At 36.8% G+C, this 23,455-nt stretch overlaps 3 protein-coding genes across 3 annotated transcripts in view; 1 reads left to right on the top strand and 2 right to left on the bottom strand.

Annotated features, from left to right (window-relative positions):
• Window positions 1–205: 205 nt before the first annotated feature.
• On the bottom strand, window positions 206–11,330 carry LOC127437714 (troponin T, fast skeletal muscle isoforms-like). The gene is made up of 14 exons (XM_051692807.1): window positions 11,274–11,330; window positions 7,660–7,699; window positions 7,481–7,494; window positions 7,011–7,112; window positions 6,745–6,762; window positions 5,828–5,846; window positions 5,654–5,699; window positions 2,985–3,101; window positions 2,707–2,784; window positions 2,085–2,198; window positions 1,889–2,001; window positions 1,705–1,795; window positions 1,435–1,475; window positions 206–428 (listed from the first exon to the last, which is right to left on the bottom strand). Exons 1-14 carry the CDS (start codon window positions 11,296–11,298, stop codon window positions 392–394), a joined length of 855 nt encoding a protein of 284 aa, XP_051548767.1. The 5' UTR covers window positions 11,299–11,330; the 3' UTR covers window positions 206–391.
• A 3,177-nt stretch (window positions 11,331–14,507) lies between these two features.
• LOC127437603 (periaxin-like) lies at window positions 14,508–21,613 on the top strand. The gene is made up of 3 exons (XM_051692630.1): window positions 14,508–14,690; window positions 15,047–15,095; window positions 17,154–21,613. Exon 3 carries the CDS (start codon window positions 17,169–17,171, stop codon window positions 20,202–20,204), a length of 3,036 nt encoding a protein of 1,011 aa, XP_051548590.1. The 5' UTR covers window positions 14,508–14,690; window positions 15,047–15,095; window positions 17,154–17,168; the 3' UTR covers window positions 20,205–21,613.
• Window positions 16,038–23,455, bottom strand: part of LOC127437604 (non-muscle caldesmon-like) — a 38,856-nt gene continuing 31,438 nt past the window's right edge. Inside the window, exon 13 of the mRNA XM_051692631.1 lies at window positions 16,038–17,001. Coding sequence (XP_051548591.1) covers window positions 16,976–17,001 — 26 coding nt within the window. The 3' untranslated portion in view covers window positions 16,038–16,975. The remainder of the gene's footprint in view (window positions 17,002–23,455) is intronic.

The following is a 23,455-nucleotide window of genomic DNA, read 5'->3' as shown; positions in this document are numbered from 1 at the left end:
TTGTTGATATAATGACAAAATAGTGTGAAGGCTATGTTAAATGTCCCATAATTAATCGCACTGCTTCACGTGGTTTTTACTTAACATGTATTGAATGCCTATGCAGTGGTGAAGTTTTGAACACAATGGTCTTGGATAACATGTCTAAAAACAAGGATTTTATTGATGTTTGAATAAGAACAGATCTACTGACTTAGGCTTTATAGTTACACTTTATTTACATGACATAAACTGGAAGCAAATAAGAGTTCAAAGCGAGAAAGAGTTCATTGGTATTTGACCTACAGCAGCTACTGAGTTTGGAGTGTAAGCAGCACAGATTGAAAGGGAAGGATGAATGTAATTCTTGTCCATCTTCTTTGTGTTGGTCTTGGCCTGCAAGTAGATGCGTTTACTTCCTGCGACGAGCGGCGGCTCCCTTCTTGCTGCTGTAATACGAAAATGACAGTGAAAAGAAACCAGGTGAGCAAATGTACTTTCACTGTCACTGTTAAATCCATCCATCCATCCATCCATCCATCCATCCATCTGTCCATTTCTCCTTCCATCAGTCCATGTGTCCATCCATCCATCCATCCATCCATCCATCTGTCCATTTCTCCATCCATCAATCCATGTGTCCATCCATTCATCCATCCATCCATCTGTCCATTTCTCCATCCATCAGTCCATGTGTCCATCCATCCATCCATCCATCCATCCATCCATCCATCCATCTGTCCATTTCTCCATCCATCAATCCATGTGTCCATCCATCCATCCATCCATCCATCCATCTGTCCATTTCTCCATCCATCAATCCATGTGTCCATCCATCCATCCATCCATCCATCCATCTGTCCATTTCTCCATCCATCAATCCATGTGTCCATCCATCCATCCATCCATCCATCGAAAATGAAGGACTTAAAGTGAATTAATTCATATTTATCACACAATAATGTACATAACAGGATTTACTTACCATCACTGTGGTCATAATGAAATGCTTTTGATACTTTTTGAATTTAATCGAGAATTTAACTTATAAATCTATTGTTTGTCTGTGTACAGACATCAGCCTTAATACTGGAAATTTAAAAAAATACCACAATTGGGATATATGGATCCTTACATTAGTTTCTGTCTGGTCAACATAAGCAAGGTGCTATGAGCATGTTCCAACAGTCACAAATGGTAAAATACTTTGTTATTTTACTTTATATGTCCTTCATATAGACTAGTTATTAAATTCGTATTGAATCAGAATTTCACTCAAAATCATCCCTAAAAAATTGCCATAAATGTACCCTCATATTTACAAATCTCTTGCTAAAGTGAGAGCATCACCACCTTTTCCCCACCACAGCAAATCTGTTAAATTCACTGAAGCAGCCACATACTGGGCTTGCACAGCAGAGGGTGCCATGCATTAAAACCAACAACTTGACTTACAATTTGCTCAACTCCTCCACTCTCTTGTGCAATGTGGTAACCTGAAGAAGATCAGAGTTGTGTTCAGATCTCATCAAATCAAAGCAGTGTAATAGACATAATTGACCAACAAACCCTTTGTAGCTCCTAACTGCAGAGACTCACCTTTGTAAAATGACTTATAACTGGACATTACTTCAAAGTATAAAATAATAGTGAAAAACACTGGGATGTGCTTGTTCTGATGACTATTTTTGGTCCTCTTGTCCATTTCAGTAATTGTTTTCTCACCTCGTATTTCTGTTTCTTCAGCCTCTCCATGTGGTCAAACTTCTCTGACTCAAGGGTCTTCATCCATTCAAACAACTCCTTTGCCTTTTCCCTGAAGTCCAGGACACAAGACACAAGTAAGCGAGATCTGACTGCATATACACATCTGCTTTAATTTATTACGATAGAATGGGATATAACTGACCTGAGTTTGTCCTCACTGAGATGGTCAGTGTTGAGTGGCTTGCGTCTCTCAGCCAGGATCTTCTTCTTCTTCTCTCTTTCTGTCTGTTTTTTGCCACCTCTCTTGGAGTCAGCCTGAAGAGCAACAGAGGCAAAACATTTCAGCCACATTCATATCAGTCATTCATTCTCCCTTTCAGCCACTAAGACCTAATGACCTTCTGAAGATAGCTGCTGTAGTTGGAGCCCATGCTGGAAAGAGCTGACTTTTTCTTGGCATCTTCATCTGCTTTCTTCTTAGCATCTGCCTCCTCTTTCCTCAGCCTCTCCTCCTGTTGCCGTACACATGGATAACAGAACATGTAAGTGCTTTAATAGAGGATGGACACAATACAGGTAGGATGTCTTTTGAGAAGGTCAGTGATACACACTAGAGGTCGACCGATAGTGGATGTTGCGATACCGATAACTAAGGTGGTGGCAAAGGCCAATAACTGATTAATCGGCTAATAGTTTTTCAAAATGATTTCTAGAATGTCAAAAAATTTCTTATTCTTTCCTTACTGTGACAGGCACAAACAAAGAGTCCAAAATTAATGAAATCCCAGATGCAGTTTATTGTTCAACCAAAATGCCCAAAATAACCAGAAAGAAATGAAGATTTGGTGCATAACGCAGGACTTTAAAGTATAAACAAGGCCTAAACACACCAGGGATCACCTCTTATTATGAAATGATAAAAAAACTATCGGCAACTATCGCAATAGATTTTTGCCGATAACAATAGTTCCAAAAAGCAACTATAGACTATAAATATATCAGTCTACCTCTAATACACACCTCACGTCTCGCCTGGCGCTCCTTCTCTTTTTCAGTCCGGATCCTCTGCTGCTCTGCCCTCTCAGATCTGCGCTTCTCCTGTTGGAGGACCACCAAAAACACATCCACATTTTGCTTTCACAAGTCCTTGTTCCCACGTTCTAAGATGTTCTTTCACCATTTGGAGACATTGCTACCAGGGTTTGTGTGGCCAAGGCAAAATACTACAAAAATACTTCTCAAAAAGTTCAAACTAAAAATTTCATAACAATTTTACTTCTTGGGTGACATTCACTCACAATTCTCTCTTTGAGGGCGATGAGCTCCTCCTCTTCCTTCTTCCTGTCCTCAAAGTGAGCATCGATGAGGGTCTGCAGCTCAATCAGATCTTTGTTCTGACGTTTCTTCTGGATGTCCTGTGTTCAGACAACATGGTGAGTTTCCGTAAGTACATAATATAAAATATGGTCACTGTCCTCATCGCACTGACACATAAATATTTGTTTTTAAAAGAGTTTCAAAGACATGGAGTCAAACATTCACTTCATGTCAGAAATTTCCCGAATTGTAAAAACTGTTCACATCTGTTCACACCTTTACAGAGCTCGTAAAAGTTACAAACTCAAATTTAATGAAAGCTTAATGAAAGTTATAAGGTATGTTAGTTTATAAATATTTACTATACCATTTTATTAAAGCAACTGTTACCTGGAGCGCTTCCTCTTTTCTTAAAAATATTTTCAAGCACATATAGAGGTGATTGATTATTTTACTGTCAATAACAAACAGAGTGAATACGTTTTTACGTAATAAGCTTTGCGAATAGGGCTGAAACAATTAGTCTTCATTACAGACAATGTCAACAATAAAAAATTGTTGACAAAAATGTATGTTGTCGAATGGTCATTTGATCTCACGGGAAGTAACAAGATCTGCTTAAACTCTAATGATTATTACTTCTTTTCGTCTGTAATGCATCTTGTATTATAATTCAAATAAAAGAAAGCAGGTAATATAAGCACAAACTCTGAAACTGTCATTTACTGTGCGGTTAGAGTCCCTATGAGTCAAGCCAAACAAAATGTATATGTCTAATTTTATCTATATCTTTTTTTTCCACTACTTTTTTCGATCTCCTCCTAGTAGGTTGTAGGTCCAGTTCACATGAAATTTGGTGCGTGTCATTTTTGTCATTTAATTATGACAAAAAATGTATCTGTCAAATCGCTTCTAAGATATAGGATAAGCCAATTAATTTTTGATCTAGGTCCAAATTCACTTATTGACCTACAGTATATCTTCTGAATGCAAACTCCGATCTTAACAAAACTTGGTAAACTTTAACACAAAGACATTTTGTGGATTCAAACCAAATTTCTTCCAGGTCTGCCCAAAGGGTGCACTAAAACTTAAAACCACTTATAACTCTGCAGCCATTTGATTGAGGAATTTGGCAATGATCTTCTTTGGTTCAAGAGCTATCAAGAGTATATATACAATTCACCAAATATGACCGCCAACAGCCAATCAAATTTCAGCAGCTAATAACTTCAGGTGTGAAAGGCTGATCATGATGAAATTTGGCTTTACATTTCCACAATACATTTTTTCTACCATTTGGATTTGGTTTTGAAAAACCTACTTTTTCGATCTTGTCCTTGGCCACTTGTCTGATTTGCATGGAATTTGGTATGTATTATCTAGAGAATGTTTACAAAAAGTTATTTGAACAAAAAGTTCTCAAAAAAAAATTTGATTCCATAAGTCATTCGGAAGATATGTGGCCCATAATGACTAATTGGCCTGATATATCTTGTGAGCACAATATTAAAAGTTAAAAAAATGTTGCACACATCAAATTCAGAACATTCAGAACATTCCACTGCTTGGAAACGCTATAACCTTCTAATTGTGCAGCCGTGAAAAATCCTAATTGTACAGCTGTGATCAAAGCAGGTGAAATTTGACAACAAAACAAGTCTCAACATCTACAGGATGTATTTTGTCAGATTTGGCTGTTTTGGCCATCTTCTCTTCACATGCGCTTGGACCCCGATAATTGCTGCTTGCAGCTATATTTTAAGTATAAACGAGTGAAAACAAGGCCAATGTAATACATTTTTGGCCAATGCAATAAAACAAAACACTTATATTAAATATATACTGTATTCTATGAAAACAAGTCATAATATCTAATGCAGTGTAGCTTCTCAAATACATTTATCTTGTTAAATGGATTTTTATATATATTTTACTAGAAAACAAGATAAAAAAAAAAAAAAAACACTAATACATTATTGTTTTTTATTTTTTTATTTTTTATTACAATAGGCTACTTTTATCCTCATTTATTTATTGTTAGTATTTTTTATTTATTTATTTGTCATCTTGGACTTCGCTGACACACAGGGGCCTGGATGCAGAATCATTTAAACCCAAGAGTTTTCAGTTACTGATGCCATTGTAGCAATTCATTATTCAGAGTAAGCCTTGACTGATTTAATCCATGAGTGGAGGCATTCAATAACATGTTGGTTAATGAGATTAAGCGAGTAGCATTCGGCTGATCATGTGATTCCAGCATGGCAGCCTCCATGAGGAGACCCTCTCCATGTAGAATAAAATAGCTTTTATAAGGTTAGTGATTTGACTTGAGTTTTCATCTCATGTGAGTGCTCATGATTTTATAGATATATTACAAAATCACAATTAATTTCTTTAGGAGTAAAACTTTTTTAATAAAGTAAAAATCACTGAGTGCACCTTAAACAGCTGTTGATTTATCACTGCAATAATCGCTTGAATAGTCAATAAATTATTCTTAACCTTGTTAGATGAATTGATTATCAAAATTTTATTGCAGCCCTAGTTGTGAATTCAAAGACGTGAACAGCTCCAAGTAAAATCTCCAAGTCATCTCGTAATTTGTACAGTAATTCAGACACAATGTTAATGCAACAATACTTACATCAAAGTCCACTTTCTCACCATCTGGGATCTTGGGTCCTGATGGCCTTTATAAAAGAATTTAAATGAGCTATAAAATCATTATATATTATAAAATTAACAGTTTCAATCAATTTGTAGTCATGTGTATAAGCATAGTTCCTAATGATGTCTCTGTGAGAAAATGACAACTTACTTGAACTTTGGCTTCTCATCTGTTTTAAGAATGAAGAAGGGACAAGTACATGTGTGGATTTCCCAATAACCCAATAACCAGGCAGTACACATGGCAAACTTATTACATGACAATATTAAAACTTATGCATAGCACTTTCATATATAATTTCACAAAATTTGTAATTTTATGTCTAAAAGATTAGAAGGAAAATAAATATAATTGATTAATAGATTTATAATTAATTCAATTAAATAATCTTTGTTTTTAAAGATTTTTCAGTGGTTTTTCTTTTTGAAATTATACAACATTTATGAAAGTACAAAAGAACACACAAATGCAACAATAAATGCTCACAAATCCAACCACCAAAGTTTCTTGAGATTAAATTGTGGATTTAATAAACCAAAATTTAATGATAAACATTTTATTAGAGATTTAAATAACCGAGAGCTAAATGGGTCCAGTTCAAAAGATTTTCACTCCAGTAAAAAGCTAATCTAATTCACTTTTATTTCTAGAAGAATGTTAGCATGGACTTCACACCAATTTCGAGGAAAGTGCCACTGTTTTTTTTTTAATGATTGGGTCAGTTTTTGGTACATGCCATGCATAGCAAAGTCAAACAGCGGGTCACTGCGTAATTGTTAGCAGTTGTTAGCATTTAATATTCTATCACCCTTTCCGTCACATAACCTAATCTCTGTATAGATTATTGTCCAAGTTTTTATTAACAATGGCTTAATTTACTGTGTAATGTAATATAATACACATATATTATACCCAGTTATCGTAATTCTTTGCTCTGATATTCAACCCTTAGCAAGGGACAGCATCACAGATATTCTCCACTACGAGGAGACTACAGATAACTGAAACAAAGGAACATAACAGTCCCTTCAACATGAAAAAAGGGGAGACATCTGTAGTCAACATACCTTCCTCTTCAAAGACATCTGCATGCAGCAAGCATTGAACAAAAACAGAAATCAAGAGCAGAATAGAAAATTTGCAATAAGATATGGTTACTGTGGTAATATCAGGTAAGAAGTGGAGGTTGTGTGTGACCCTTGGCTACAGTGTAACACGTGGGCACAATTTCTCAGGGCTAACCAGCCAATAAGAAGGTGGAGTGCACTGTTAAAAGGTTGGGGAGGGGATTGGGTCCGGGGCTAAGGATGAGAGAATAGTTTACGCCACATACCTTCTACAGGCTCAGGTTCTGGCTCAGGCTCAGTCTCTGGTTCAGGGTCAGGCTCTGGTTTTGGGGCAGCCTCAGGTGCCACCTCAACCTCCACCTCTATAGCTGTTGCATGCAGGGAGTGAGGGAATTTGCGTGGGGTTCATTTAGGAGGGTTAACCGATAGAGGAGGACTTACGAGGGAGTTAATAACTTTCAGAGCCCTTTTGTAAAGCAAGTCAGTTCACTCAGCTGCCATCTTACTTTTACTACAAGACGAATGTTGCACCCAAGCAATAGTGATTTTAGGAATGATATTTGCTGCAGTACCATGCATTGCAGAATACTCCTGCACTCTATTTCCTGTGTACTAAAATGCTTGTGAATTCCTACTTTCACCAAATTCTTTCATGCATAAGGACCATGGGGAAAAAGAGATGAACAATAACAACAGAAATAAAATGCTAGAAGAAAACATCTAAAAATATACTCACCCTCGACTTGATCACTGTGAAAGCCAAAAAAACAAACAAACAAAAAAAAAACCAGTAAACAAAATCCTGATTATGGCCTGTTAATGCAATTCATACAAATCCAGTGGATTATGAGAAGATTGGTTTACAATTCTGTCAGAACTGTTGTAAAATGAAATGCTGAAGTTTCTTATACTTACACATCCTCTGTGTCAGACATGATGATAGTGGACTTTGAGACTAAGAGGAAATAAAAAAATAATGGACAAATCAGAACTTCTAGACCAGACAAGAGTCTAGTGAACACTTGCAAATTCAAGCACTAAATTTATGGAGAGACCTCCTTGGAATGGTGATTCATAAAACTGTCATGAAATTGTCTCCTCCCCTTCCAAGTTGACCCCTTTACCCTACCCCAGTGCTGTTGGATTTCTTGCTAAATGAAAAACAGTAATCAAGACTGCAAATACTCCAGAATTATCCAATTTAATTTTTAAATGAGTTAGTTTTATAGAATATGTAGGAATTCTGGCTAACTTTAAGGTTCACAAAATGTCTGAGAGTGAAAGAGGTTTAAAAACGAATTACGTTTTAAGGCAACAAACCTATTTTGTGTAATAGTCTGGTACTTTTTTTATGACAGTTCCAATGTTTCGATACGAGACTCTTTTAGCTAAGCATTGACCAAAATGTTTTATTATAAGCTTTAAATCAGCTGAAATGTAAGCTGACTGAAGAACTGGCTGACACAGGATAAGTGAGATGTCCCCTTACCCATACATAGATTTATGTGAATGTTTGCTTTCCACTCTGTCTGAAAGATTCATGGGCTTGTCAAGACAGTAAAGGTCAATGAGATGATCAAAAGGCACTTTCTTTCAGATCACGTTCTTGAATGGATGAAAGCATTTAAAAAAATACTTAAAAATACTAAGAATCTTGGTTTTTTAATTAAGTTATTTCATTACTTTGTGGTGTTTCCCAATTTCAGACCTATTTTTTTATTTTATTTTTTACAACTAACGATATATGTTTATTCAAATTTTTGATGCACAAATACAAAATGTTACATGATATGGAAAAATGAAAGGGTTTGATGACTTAAGGTATAAATTAACACAATGAACTGTTATGCTCAGGAATTTTATTTTATTGTTTAATCAAGCAAACATTTTGATGTGTGCCATCTCAGGCCTAAGAATTTGACTTGGACAGCTGCAAATAACAGGCCCAAACATTGTTCAGGATCCAGTTTCCAAGTTCCAGCTCAAGTTCTTTCTATTGAAATAGTATCTATAATGTACATTTACCTTCCATATCTGGGCATAGATCCTAGAGACTTTGGATAGATTTAGATTGGATAGATTATTTCTTATCATTCAGACAACAGTAAGTGCCAACAGAAAATAATTGTTAATTGATAATTAGTCATGTAAGTCATGTAACAGATGGGGTTGGCTCAGCTAAGCTCAGATTCAGAGAAATCAGAATGAGATAATCCACATTTGATTTGGCAATAAAAAATAAATAAATAAATAAAAATGTTGGAGCCATTTTTAACTCAGTTTCAGTGTTGCCGTATTTACTGTATTTTGGTTTTGTAGTGCAGAATACTTAAAAGGAATATTCTGAGTTAAATGCAAATTAAGCTGCTTCAACAGCATCTGTAAAATGTTGTTGATTAGAACAGAAAATAACTCTGACTAGTACTTAAATACATTGTGTTGACAGTTGTGCACTTGCAATATAGTGTGGGGCTATCGTTACCTCATAGATTTTGATCAACACATTGTTTTTTTTTTTTTTTTTTTTACAAACTGAGATTTGAGTTTCTATGTTCTGTGATAATCAACAGCATGCTTCTGTCATTGTCTAAGCTTTTTATGTTAGTGGCATCAGAGCACACAATGTATCTGTTTAGAGATGTCAAGGGGCAGTGGCAGTCAGATAGACAGACAAATCAAGTGACATGTGAACAGATCAGTCTACCTCAAACCACAGGTTTATCTGTGTTTTTCCCTCTTACATCACACATTCATTGTCTTACAATTTTTGCCCTTTCACTCCTCTCTATCTTATTCTCAAGGTGACTTCAAAAATCTATAACAGTCCTTTCCACAGCAACACGACGCAGCACCAAAGAATATAGGAAGTTAAAAAAAATAGGAAGTACAAATTACAGGCACATTTACTATTGGCCAACTGATACCTACAAGCAGCCTTGTGCATTGGATAAAACGTGCAGAATAGTTCAGCTTTGAAATTTTAGACTTCCACATCTATGTTTCCTTTGCACTCAAAAGTAATTAATTTTTCAATGTATTCAGGTACAGGCCCTGGTTAAAACGTGGACCACATTCCATTTAAGAACCTACATTTTCTTAAAGTTTTCTTGCGATGCTTTTTTTTTTGCACATGTCTAATCTACTGGTCCTCAGATGAGGTGGGGGTCTCTGACCTCACCCACTCAACTCTTTCCTGCCCTCACTGTTCCCTCACCTGCTTGTTCTCATGCCCTCTCTCACCCTTACCTCAGAAAAGCTGAAAGAAGTGAGCTCCCTGCTGGCGGAGACTGGCTGTAAATTCCTACAAACATCTAGGCCTGAATAAGTCTTTCTGTTATAGTGACACCTGATACGTGGATATCTCCTATTGGTGCAGATGGCAAAGTGGGAAGAGTTAAGGAGGGAAGTCCAGATCTTGGTTCCGGGCACCGAATAAGGAGATGAATGTCGGTTTAAGGGAGTGTGACAGAAGCATACGTTTCTTAAGAACCAGTCAAGACACTGTTGCTATATTTGCTGTTGAACTACGCAAGCAAAATGAACCCTTCTTTATGAATGGGATGAATGTTAGTGTGATGAGTTTGGCATTTGGAGTTAATGAATGAATGTTTTGGCTGTGGAGTTGAGGTGTCCCTCAAGTCCTCATGTGATGTGTAAGTGTAACACCATGGTGATATGAACTGTTTGACAGCTGATATGAGTTTAACTAACATAACTAATAAATAAGTGTTTCACACAGATTTGGTTGTTTTCTTTTCACTGTGAATGTTTAGAAGTCCCTAATGCATCAATAAATGGCTATAATTGAATGTGAATTACATTTAGTAGTTGGCACAAAAATATTATGTAATTCAGTAGTTCTCAGTAGGGCTAGGCGATATGGCCAAAAATATGTTCACGATATTCTTTTTTATATTGTTCGATATCTATATTTAACACGATATACATTCACATTTGCACATTGCACATTTTTTTTTTAAATTTTCAAGTTGGCAGAAGAAAAGAATAATTTTTTTTTTAATCCTAAACAGGCAAAATAGTCTCTCGGTCGAGTCTATCGATTGAGTGCCATTGGATATAAATGTTAAAAGATCATCTGTTAGTTCTGAAGCATAATGATGGCAGTACCGTATTTGTTTGAATATTTTTACATTCAGATTATATATTTTTATATTTCTTCAAATTCAGACACACAAGTATGGGGGCCTAGAAGCCCTTGTGACTGAATGATACTGTATGGAGGTTCAGGGGTACCCCCTGAGAGAAAATTTAGAAAATGTAACAGTCTTAATCGACCAATTTTTATATTTTCATTAAAGTGAGAAAGACTAGTGCTACCAACTAGTTATTTTCTTTTCTTTCCTTGTCAATCTGATTAATTCTCACAACATTAGAACAGAAATATGTTTGTTTATTATTAAAGTGTTGTAATATGCTGACTAATAAAGCTAAATTTAAAAGGAAAAACGTTATGGTCTAAAGGTGCTCTGGAACCACGCTGACTTATGTAGCACCTCATGTCTACTCACATGCGGGAAAAAGAGGCAACGTCATCCTGACATGACCCTCCAGCCTGATAATGCCACCAGCCATACTGCTCGTTCTGTGCATGATTTCCTGCAAGACATCCCCCCAGAAATGTCCGGAAACTTGCAAGTGCCTTGGTGGAAGGGTGGAGTAACATCTCACAGGCAAATCTGGTGCAGTCCATGAGGCGGAGCTGCACTGCAGTACTTAATGCAGCTGGTGGCCACACCAGATACTGACTGTTACTTTTGATTTTGACCCTCCCTTTGTTCAGGGACACATTATTCAATTTCTGTTAGTCACATGTCTGTGAAACTTGTTCAGTTTATGTCTTAGTTGTTGAATCTTTTTATGTTCATACAAATATTTACACATGTTAAGTTTGCTGAAAATAAAAGCAGCTGAAAGTGAGAGGATGTTTCTTTTTTTGCTGAGTTTATGATACATTATAATTAAATATGATAAATAGTATATTTATATATGTAAAGAAGCTTCATCAAAAATTAATCTGGGACAAAAAATACATACTAATACAACTGAAAAAATTGACATGAATATAAATGTATATTTTTCTGGCATGCACAGGAAGTGAAACTAGTGAAACCTCTCATGGAACGACCAGTGTACTGCTCTACATATAGTGGATTGATGATTTTTTATCACCAATTACATTTTGCAGAGAAAACACATGGAGGCTTGAGGAAAGTGCACTACTGGAAAACCGCAGTAGAAGTCAGTCACATGATGTCCTTTCTCTTAAACACAACAAGTGTTTGTTGCAGACTGATCACACTGTAAATTTTGCTACAGTTGGTTGAAAGTTCTTCAGCTGAAATTGGTCGGTGCTTGCTGGAATCTGGAAGTGTTGTTAAACATATCGGCATGTGTGAGCATTCTGTTGTGCTCAGTCCAGTTGTCGAGCGCAAGAGTGCGTTTGTGGAAGGCTGTGCTGCCTGTTGCTCTCATTGGACTGACGAGTCGTGTTGCCTGTACAGCTGTATCTGACTGCCCCCTACTGCCACAAATTTCAAGGTGGTACATCAAGGTTGATTTGCCCCTATGGCGGGCACATTCCTTATTGTGGAATTTACGTACAGGTCAGGGGCATGATTAATTGTGTTAATTTTTTTAACACCTTATTTTTTAGATAATCACACTAAATTAAACTTAATACATTAAATTGACAGCTCTAGCTTTAAAGGGTTAGTTCACCCAAAAATGAAAATTCTCTCATCATTTACTCACCCTCATGCCATCCCAGATGTGTATGACTTTCTTTCATCTGCTGAACACAAATAAAGATTTTTAGAAGAATATCTCAGCTCTGTAGGTCCATACATTGCAAGTGAATGGGTGCCAACATTTTGAAGCTCCAAAATCCACATAAAGGCAACATAAAAGTACTCCAGATGACTCCATTGGTTAAATCCATGTCTTCTGAAGCAATTTCATAGACATGGGTGAGAAACAGTTCAATATTTAAGTCCTTTTTTTACTATAAATTCTCCTCCCTGCTCAGTAAATCTCCACTTTAACTTTCACATTCTTCTATTGTTTTTGGTGATTCACATTCTTCGAGCATATCGCCCCCTACTGGGCAGGGAAGATAATTTATGATAAAAAAGGACTTGAATATTGATCCATTTCTCACCCACACCTATCATGTCATGTCTGAACACATGGATTTAACCACTGGAGTCTGATGGATTACTTTTATGCTCCCTTTATGTGGATTTTGGAGCTTCAAAATGTTGGCACCCATTCACTTGCATTGTATGGACCACCAGAGCTGATAAATTCTTCTAAAAATTTTAATTTGTGTTTTGCAGGAGAAAGAAAGTCATACACATCTGGGATGGCATGAGGGTGAGTAAATGATGAGAGAATTTTCATTTCTGGGTGAACTGTCCCTTTAAGTCATAAATGATGTAACAGTCAACAGGAATGCATATTTTACTAACCTTATCCCCAAGCCAAAGCCCAACCTTAAACCACACCTTGAGAGGAGTAAAAATATAATATTTCAATAATATATGTAAATAATTCAGACTTGTGTTCACCATTGTTTATATGAACATGATTATTGTCCTGGCTCCCATGGGACCAGGAACTGTGTCTCATAGGCTACGTTCACACAGTCAGTGTTTGGGATTGACAACAGTGTTTACTTACAGGTGTAATTCTTGAAATGTCCTGTTCGTACAACAGCTTACAGTAGTGGCATGAATACTGTCTGTATGAACAAACAACCAAAGTCACAACCGTATGTTAACAGCTGTAACCATATTTACGTTGACTAAAAAATGGCTACGTCCATAACACTGTCTTATCACAATTGACGCCGCGTTATTAAATAAACAGGTCCAATTGAGGCGCGAGTTCATCCATCAGATCCCAATTAACCGACAGCGGCTTTGAAATATTTTTTAATGAGTGCACTCAGCATTTGTGTGGCACTGCTTGTGTTGTCCAGTATGGTTCAATTCACACAGCACAGGTTTGCCGAGAATGTGGTTGTGAGTCCTGAAAATTTGCAAGTGTCAATTCGGTTACAGAATGCGGTTGTCACTTTCGAAAATAACCGCACTGTGTGTGAACGTAACCATATTAAGCACTCAAATACAGGACTGAGCAACGTATTCTGCTGTTGTGTGAACACAGGTATCAAGAGCAACAAGGAAAGATAAGACACACTTGAAATTGTGCAAAAATGACTTAAGGGGGATGCCGCTTGTCAGTAATTTGGCCAAATGGAATCAATTTCAGGGTACATGAATATTCTGCAGCAACCTGTCAATTTTATTTGTGTTGATGTTGGTAAATGTTAACATCATATGTCTAAAAGGTGAAAGTCTGCCACGTAAAGCATGAGTTCATTAATGCAATCGAATCATGCTGCCATTTTATTCCAACCATTATGGTCAGAGGTGTCCAAAAATATTAAGTTCATACATGGGGTTACATTTCAGCTTAAACTCACACATATTTAGAAATAGGTAAATTGTAACTTAGTGCCAATTTACACTACAGCAAGCCTAAACTTATTCACATCTGTTGCAGCTGGACTCTTCAAGAGCAGGCCTATAATGGCAACCATCCAAAAGGAACAACTGTTGTTTATCTGCATGGGGCGCTGTGCTTATAGATTGCACACCCTCAGTTACGGGGGGGGGGGAGGTGCACTTGGTGATATCTAAGGTGACCTGGATCCCGCCTGCTTTGCTGACGGTTCCCTCCACACCGTCACCATTCAATGTGCATTCTGAGTAACGGACTCTGGGTTTTATTTTTGGACTGCTATGGAGCCTGTGCCTTCCATTTGAAGGAAGGGGGAATAGTTGAACATGAGTCTCCCTTTCTGACAGTCCAGGCTGGGACAAGCAGGCAGCCACCGGACAGCATAAACAACAGACACGCAGGTACAAAACAACAGCAAAACCTTCAAATTTGATATTTTTTGTCATCTAGTTGTTAACATGTATATGTCTCTTGTGTTGGGCAGTCTTGAGTAAGTGTCATGTCTGTCCTTTGGAAAAAGACTTTAGCAGTATAGTAGCAACCTAACTTGACAGTCGTTGAAGGTTGCTGCAAGTAGGGAGTGCAGTCAAACTAGGATTATTACTATAAATGTAGCATGTGCTCCAATGTAACCATATATCATAACTGTCATTGTTTTATCTTATAGATGTCAAATATTTTACAATGTATTTTCATATTTTCAAAGGTATACATTATTAAATGTTCTGCCTGAATTCATACTTGTTTATATTTATAGGGGACCTTGCCTGAAGTGTCTTTAACTGTCTTCTGTTAGTCAAATCTTGGTAAGTCATCTTTTACAAGCAGATATGTGTGTGTGTGTGTGTGTGTGTGTCATATAGGTATGCACACATATCTTTACATGTACAAGTTTTTTTCATTTTTTTTTTTTTTCAACATAGGTGGTTGCTAAGAATTAATTATGCAGTGCATGGTTTTACTGCTTGGCTATTCTTGCCCTTTCCTCTTTTGAAATTCTATCTTAGAAGTTCTCCAAACTGCCCAGCTTACCAAGGCCTTAAAAGGAGGACCTCCTCTCTCATATGGTTCTGTATGTCACTCTGTGGGCGAAAGGCTTCTTTTACATTCTCTTACAGGTGGCCTGCATTTGAACCATGGCAAAATAATAATAATAATAAAAAAAAGATAATAATAATAATAATATGTTTGATAAATGTTTGAAATAATGGTTGAATTATGTACACAGTTATATGTATTTTGAACAACTGGCTGTATAACCCATTGGTTCAGATTAGAATTAATATAATTGTACTCTATACCTGTGCATAAATGAGCCAAAATAGGTGTTTCACAAATCTGTGGTTAAAATAGAAACAATTATTATTATCGTAATGTTTTATAGACAGATAATTGCTGAACTGAACAGCAGCTCTATGATATATGACCTTAGTTTGTGCATCAACAGACACCATTGAATCTGATTGGTAGTAAAGTTGCAGTGATTTATTATGTCATTTAATGTAGCTGACCCTCTTTTGGGTTGAGCTGTGACTGCCCCAGATCACTTGGCATTAGTTTACAGTGAGGGTGGAGAGTGGCACCACTCTCTGTGACATGGAGCAGATGACATTCTCATTTGCTTTCAGCCTAAAATTAGGCCAAGACGGCATTCTAGATTAGTTGTGGAGGTTCAATGTGTCATAAACTGAAAAGTACTACTAAATATTTTACTTTCAAATACATTGAATAAGAAGCCAGAATCAAAATTAAGAATCAAACAAAATATCACTTTTATTGAAACTAAAACTGTTATTGGATTACAAGTCACATTCCCATTTTAACCACCCTGTTCAGTATACCAATGGGTCACAAAATGCTTGTAACTAAACAAACATGTTTATATTAATATCATAAATATGATAAATTGACTAAATCCAGTGTTTTCCTGAAAACAAAAGAGAGTGTAGTCATTATACAGAACTACAAAAAACATGACAAGAGAGGTAACAAAATGAAATATTTGTAATACAATATAACATACACCAAGGAAGTAAGATTGATAAGGCAAAGATTGGTTATCACTCAAAAGTCATACAAATTAGCTTCATTAATTTCCTCTCTATTAGAAGTGGTTCTGGAAATTAAAGAATGCCTTACTCTTAAATTTATTTCAATTTAATCTTAATGGTGGTAAGAAAGTTTTTATTTTTTTATTTATTTTATTTTATGTTATTTAAATAAATGTAACAATGTTTCAGAATATAAAAAAATCCAGCATCGATAATCAACATTAAAATTTAGGTAGCAAACATCTAGGACTATCTTTAACATTCACAACTGTTAAAAGAGGGCATAATATCAACATTAATACTAAGGAAAAGTACTTAGGCAAAATAAAAGTCTTTAAAATGTATGGCAATTAATTGGTCACATTTCTGAGAATTTGTTTGCTTCAAACATTGTATATGTAACAAACTGAGTTTTCTATTAGGAAGAAAACAGAACAGTCAAAAATAGAACGATAGAAATTGATCAAAATTTAAGACAGAAAAGTACATAAAATGTAATGTTATTTGTTACTTCTTTAAGTATAAGTTGTTTGATGTACTGTGGTATTTATAGGTCATTTAATGCCAAAAATAAACAAAGAGATCTTGGTGAATCACCCCAGTCATGGATATAATTTGCTGCTAAATTAAATTCCTCACAAGTCATCATTGGAAAATTCACCTGAAACAGAAAACAATATTATTAGTGAACAATAAAGATGCCTGTCTTTTGTCAGCTTTTAGAATAGTTTACACTTTTCCAACAATAATATCAGGAACAATCATTTTTGTCTTTTAATATATATGTCAATGTCTGTTCTTTATCTGTTTTAGGGGGCTATATATTTCATGGCTGTCAATATCAGCAATACTGCCCAGGCAGGCCTGCTTTCCCAGCAGTACCCACCTCCTCTGTTCCCCAAACCTGGGAAAGAAAATGTCCGGCTCCAGAAACTACTCAAGAAAACAGCAAAGAAAAAGGCTGCTGCCCAGACATCACAACCATCAGGCCCCTTCCGCTCAAGCCTCTCCCCAGTCAATGAAGCAAGCCCTGATCTGGAATACAGTGATCACTCAACTCCCCCCAAGACTCCAGAAACATCTATCTACATTGGCACGGTACACCCACGTTTCAATGTTCGACCATTGTATCAGCATGTATCATCCCCTTACCCTCATCACAGAGAATTCACGTATGGCAAGACAGCAAGGTTTTCACCCCAACCATATTTGTCTCCAAGCCACGCTTTCCCCCAACACACACCTCCAGCATTTCCATACATACCCTCACCAGCACCTGGACTTGGCACACATGTTACGGTTCCAATCAGGATTTTAGTGACTGAAGAAACCACACACTCAGCTATGAAACCTGATTCCAAGGAAACTACTCTACAAACATCACAAAAAGTTCCAAGCCCTCAGCCAACCATTTTTAATGTCTCCAGAACAGCAAAGTCATTGTTTGAAGTTCCTCAAATTACCAATTACACTGCAAAGTCAGCAGGTTTAAGAACATCTTATTATGCATCTTCACCAACAAGGAGCAGAACACCTACTGCAGAGTTAATGAGAGGCCCAACACCAACATTTGAGGTTAGAAAGATTATAACATCTGAAATAAGAAGAGATAGGACACCCACCAGAGAAATCAGAAGGGATACAACACCAACATTTGAAATCAAGAGGATTACAACGCCAACTTCAGAAATTAAGAAAACCATAACTCCAACTGCCAAAATCAAGAAAGAGTCAATGCCATCTTCTGTGGTCAAGAGGGCCAGTGCTCCAGACACAGAGATTAAACAAGATGTAACTCCAACACTTGAGACAAAAAAGGTTACAACGCCGTTACTTGAGACAAAAGTGGCTACAACACCAACGAGAGCAAGGACACCAACAAATGACATTACCTTATCAAAAACACCTACAGGGCGGCCCAAGACACCCTCAGATCATGTGTCACGTGTTAGAGCACCTGTGATTGAGATTTCAAGACCAAATCCACTTTTATTTGCTGTATCTCCTGTGCACATGGAGGGCAGAAGATCAAAAACGCCAACCTCAAGCTTGGCTGGTCCACATGATGTAATTCAGGTGAATGAGACCAGTCTTCAAAATGGTGACATATATGTCAAATCAACCGAACCCTTTAAAGTAGATAAAACCACTTCTGAAAACTTTTCAAAACTTGAACCACCAAAGACTAAACCTCAAATACAGGACACTCAAACCCCTGAAATCTCAAAGCTTACTGCAAATGATCAGCCAAAAGTTGACACTCTAACAACATCAATCAAAGAACTTGCACAGTCTGTTTTATCTACAGGTGGGCATCCAAGACCTATACCTAGAATCTCTCCATTTGCCGGCCAAAGACCTAAAACACCAACATCCAAATCCACATATTATGGATTGACCCCTGCTGAATATGTTGCCCATGGAGGAATAAAAAGTTATTCACCCTCGTTTAGCATTTCTACACCAGCTGTAGAGGCATCTCAACTTCCAAAACAGGAACCAGTAGTACTTCAACCTGATGTGACAGTAAAAGAGGATGCAAAGCCTGAGGTAAAACCCAAAGAACTACCTGAAATCAAACCATCTCAGATTGATGTTAAAGATGAAACCACTGCTAATGTTATTGCTCCACTTTCTGAGGTTCCAAAGGCAACAGCTGAGACAAAAGCTAAGTCTGTGGGGGACATTCCCAAGGCATCTGTGCCAGAGGAAACCGAATCAAAAGCAAAAATTCCTGGATTACCTAATGTTAAAATTCCAACCATTGTGGTGTCTGTAGCTGACATACCACCTCCAGAAGCAACAAAAGCAAAGGCAGCAAAAACTGTGACACCAAGAGTCAGAACTCCAACCTACGGATCTCCCAGGGTCACTGAAATGGCACCAATCCCTCAAATTGTGAATGAAACTGTGAAACCTGAAGTTAAGGCTATGTCATTATCTGACCAATATGTGGGAAAGCCAGCACTGCCAAAGTTTTCAGAAAGTCAGATAAATGGCCAACCAACAAAGGTGCCAGAGAAGCCAACAGAGACTAAAGTGTCTTTGTTGGAGAGAATTAAAAAGCAGAATCTTGCATCTGCTTCTTACGAAAAAGCTCCTGAAAAACACGGAGAGGAAAAGGCTGGGGATACACCTCTGGCTAAACCAATAGAAGACCAAAAGGACCTTGAAACAAAGGATGATGAACCTGAAAAAATAGATAGAGCAGACACAAAAGTGAAAACCCAAAAGGAGATCAAGCCTACAGAGGATAAAGAGGAGGGCGACAGCTCCTCCCTTTCTAAAGAGCCTCTCTTGAAGGTGATCCAGAAACCAAAAGGCATGAAGTCAAAGCTTAGTGGCTGGTCTCGCCTCAAGAAACATATGGTGGTTGAAGTAGAGGAGCCCAAGTTTCCAGAGACTGAGCCTGGGTCAAAAACAGAAGTGCCTGCTAGTGCTGATCAAAATGCAAGTGACACACAAAATAAGTCTGAAGGTGAAGCTAAGATTAGTAAGAGCCAGGATGGCAAAGACTCCCCTAGAGCAGCCAAAATGTGGGATGCTGTTCTCTTCCAAATGTTCTCCACCAAGGAGAGCATAATGCAACAAATTGAAGCCAATAAAACCGAAGAGCAGAAGAAAATGGAGGCAGAACAGAAGACACCAAAAGAAATTCCTGCATTCGCACATCGCTTGCCAGTTCTCCTTTACAGCCCTCGGTTCGATGCCAGGCGACTAAGAGAAGCAGTTTCACGACCAGCGACAAAGATTGCAACAGTTTTCGAAATGGGGCTCATAGGCCGCAAAAATAAAGATGAAGAGCCAAAAGACTTTAATAGAACAGCCAAAGGTTTCAATGCTTCTAAAACCACTGACGTGTAACTGGATAATATCTAATTGATGGGCAAGGATATTGTAAGCTTTTATTATGATGGTAGAGTTCTGAAAACCATCCAATCTAATTTTCTTTATAATTGTATAACTTCATAACAGATCAATTGGCAAGGAAACTAAATAGATATTTTCTTTCAAATACACATCAACAAATTTGTAGTAACAAAAAATAATTACCCATTTGTCAATTGGAATTAGCCATTTAAGCTTTTTTCTAATTAGAAAAACATGTGGTTTTATAACAGACATCACTTTTAGATTAAAGAGTTTACTGAAGAGATTTCCAAAGCTCATCCTTCAATGGCATTATTTTTTGTAAGCATGATAAATGTTAATATTTTGATATTCATTACATCCCAGTCAAAAAAAAACATCTTAGTCAAACAACTATAATTCATTTACATAATTTAATAAAAAGGAAATTCATTCAAGTCACACGAAAACTAAGCAAATCAAGTGGAAATTAGGTATATAATGGTTCAATACATGCAGTTGTTAGGCATTTAAGAATATTCAGTTTACCCTCATGACACTTTTCCTTACATTTCTTGGTCTGTAACACTACAATAAAATACACACATCTTTATCTCAGCTAGAATTTTCTAAAGCCACTGTTCTATTCTTAATGAATAATACAATTTAGGTAAAGTGGCATAAAAAGTCTCTTGGAATTCTCTGTCTCTCTCTCTATATACAATACTAAAGAAAAAATAGACAGAGAGAGATTAAGAAAAAAAAGTTTAATTAATAAAATAATTTTAGTAATTTTGCTTTTTGCTTTTAAAGATAACATGCTGATAAGGGTGTTGAGGGACAAAGCCCTAAATGTATGATTTCAAAGTGCAGGAACAATTGAGTGAGAGTTTTAGGAGTGTGGGCAAGTGGAACTGGGTAACCACAGAAGCAAGAATCAGAAATTGTATATGCGAGGAATGTAAAAAGTAAGTATGCTAAGTACTGGAACTTGTGCTAAGCCTCATAAGTACTGAATGCAAGGCATGACATACTCTGCAGACCAGAGCATGCCTGCGGGGAACGGTGTACTTGGTGCTCAGAGTTGACAAATAGTTTCACTGATGAAGCCCTAAAATTGGCTTCACCAAACCACAAATAAAAATGTTCGGGTTCCATCATTGTGAATACTGTAGATGACAACAGTGAATACTGACTGTCAACTCATGCATGTTCTTGTTTCAGGCTTAAATAATGGTAAATTGCAGGCTTGGCCTTTTCTTGCATGTTTGTCTTATGCTGCAAAACCCATCAGACTGAGAATATTTTATTTTTTTTTTTTTTCTGTACTGATGGTGATGTGTAATATGCTTTGCATTCTAAGGTGCACTGTACTAGATTTAATGTTATTTTATATATTTTTGTAATAAAATACCTGATTTTGAGAGAGGGTATCATTATTATTATTATTATTGTGAAAACACATGAAAGCTGTTGAATGAAAAAATCTGCATCGTGTTGGCAGCTTGTTGTGAATTGATTGAAATATATTATGAGAAAGTCAAATATTTTATCAAAAGGGCATACACAAACCCTGCATATTTCCACACATAGCCTATTTTCATTATATGATGCATTGTATGAGCTCTCCATTGTTTGTTAAGGGATTCACAAGAACTGTAATGAAATTATTTAACATAATAAAATCAACAACACTAGGTATAATTAGAGCTGCACAATTAATCAATATTAAATCAAAATCGCCATATGACCTACCTTATTAAACCACAAAGTGCTGCGATTTAATTAAATAAATAGTCTGCTCATGCTGCTCTGTCCTGTCTGTATTGTGTTAGTGCATTGTTAAAGTGTTTTCAGTGGTTACAGTGCAGTTCTGTGCTCCACAACTCTATTTCGTGCTCAGAGTTCGCTTCCGTTTGCTTACATGTGCTGAGCGGGTCACATTTAAAGCATTCCAGATTCACTTTAATTTCACTTTTACGTAATTCCAAATATGCTTGTCTGCTACAAGTTAAATACAAATAATACACCCTGTGGCACCAGGTATTTGTGGACAGAGGAGAAGAAATTAAAATAAGGAGGACATTATACAGCTGTTGTGAATTAAGCTACTACTCTTCATGCAGTTTCGCCAAAATAAAAGCTCGACGGTTTAGAAGTCTTTGGCTGAACTGGACTGCATAGCAATGCCCCATGTACTGACTGGGTTCCAAAAAATGATTATGATGATGAATATTTGGCTGAGCCCTTTCACAAAGTGGATTACACAGTTGACAGGTGCAATGTGCATATGTTTTATTTTTTTTTTTTTGTGGCTACAGTGAATAAGAGTCAGAGTTTGGTTCTTTTTTAAGAGGACTTTTGTGTGCACCCTAAGTGGCTTAAGTCTAAGAACATGGGCAAAACATTACCAAATTTGTCGAAATCGTGCAGCCCTAGATATAATACATTATATTATTGTAACCTATTTAATGTGATATTATGATTTTAAAGGCCAAATAATAATAATAATAATAATAATAATTATATATATATATAAACATATTTCACCCAAAAAGTGATGGTCAATTTATTAAGTGATGATGAGCTGTGTCCTCAATAAAGCAGTTTGTTCAGCACAATGAAGCACCTTCTCCATAGACATCCATAAAAAAAAACAAAAAAAAAAACAGCCACTTGTCACCTCGCCAGTGTATCACCATAGAATATCTATGGGGTGCTGCATTATGCTATTTTATGCTAAGCTTGTAGGTTCCCCTTATTAAAAGGGTTCTGGTAAAAACATCCACACAACTTACATACGTATTGACCTCAGTACTTGCGTACGTACGTATATAAAAGCAAAAAATCCAATTACGTTACCTGCTCAGTTCGACCAGGTCGTGTAAAATTGACAGGTTTCTCAGCAAACGTCCATGGTTATAAGGTATTAATGTCAGTACAGAATGTCCGAGTGCGATGTTAATGTCAGCGCAGAAGCAACTTCAAATAGACCTAATCCTGAAAGTAGTGATACGGAGTGCGAATTTGAAGAGCATTCAGCGACCTTTTCAATTAGCGCCATCGCTGCGCCGCCAGGACCGGCAGATATCAGTCAAACTCGATGCTTCAAAAATGTCCTGCTAGAATGTTTGGGCCACAGCAAAGAAGTTTCAACAAAGGCAGGTATGAATAGTTTTCTTGGTTGGAGTATTCCATTTCAGAGGACAAAGTGTTTTGCTTTGCATGCAGGCATTTTTTTTAAACATGCACAGAGATACCACTGT

The sequence above is a fragment of the Myxocyprinus asiaticus genome, chromosome 48 (assembly GCF_019703515.2).
Source record: "Myxocyprinus asiaticus isolate MX2 ecotype Aquarium Trade chromosome 48, UBuf_Myxa_2, whole genome shotgun sequence".
In the NCBI taxonomy this organism is placed as follows: domain Eukaryota; kingdom Metazoa; phylum Chordata; class Actinopteri; order Cypriniformes; family Catostomidae; genus Myxocyprinus; species Myxocyprinus asiaticus.
This window is presented reverse-complemented; position numbering and strand designations above follow the sequence as displayed.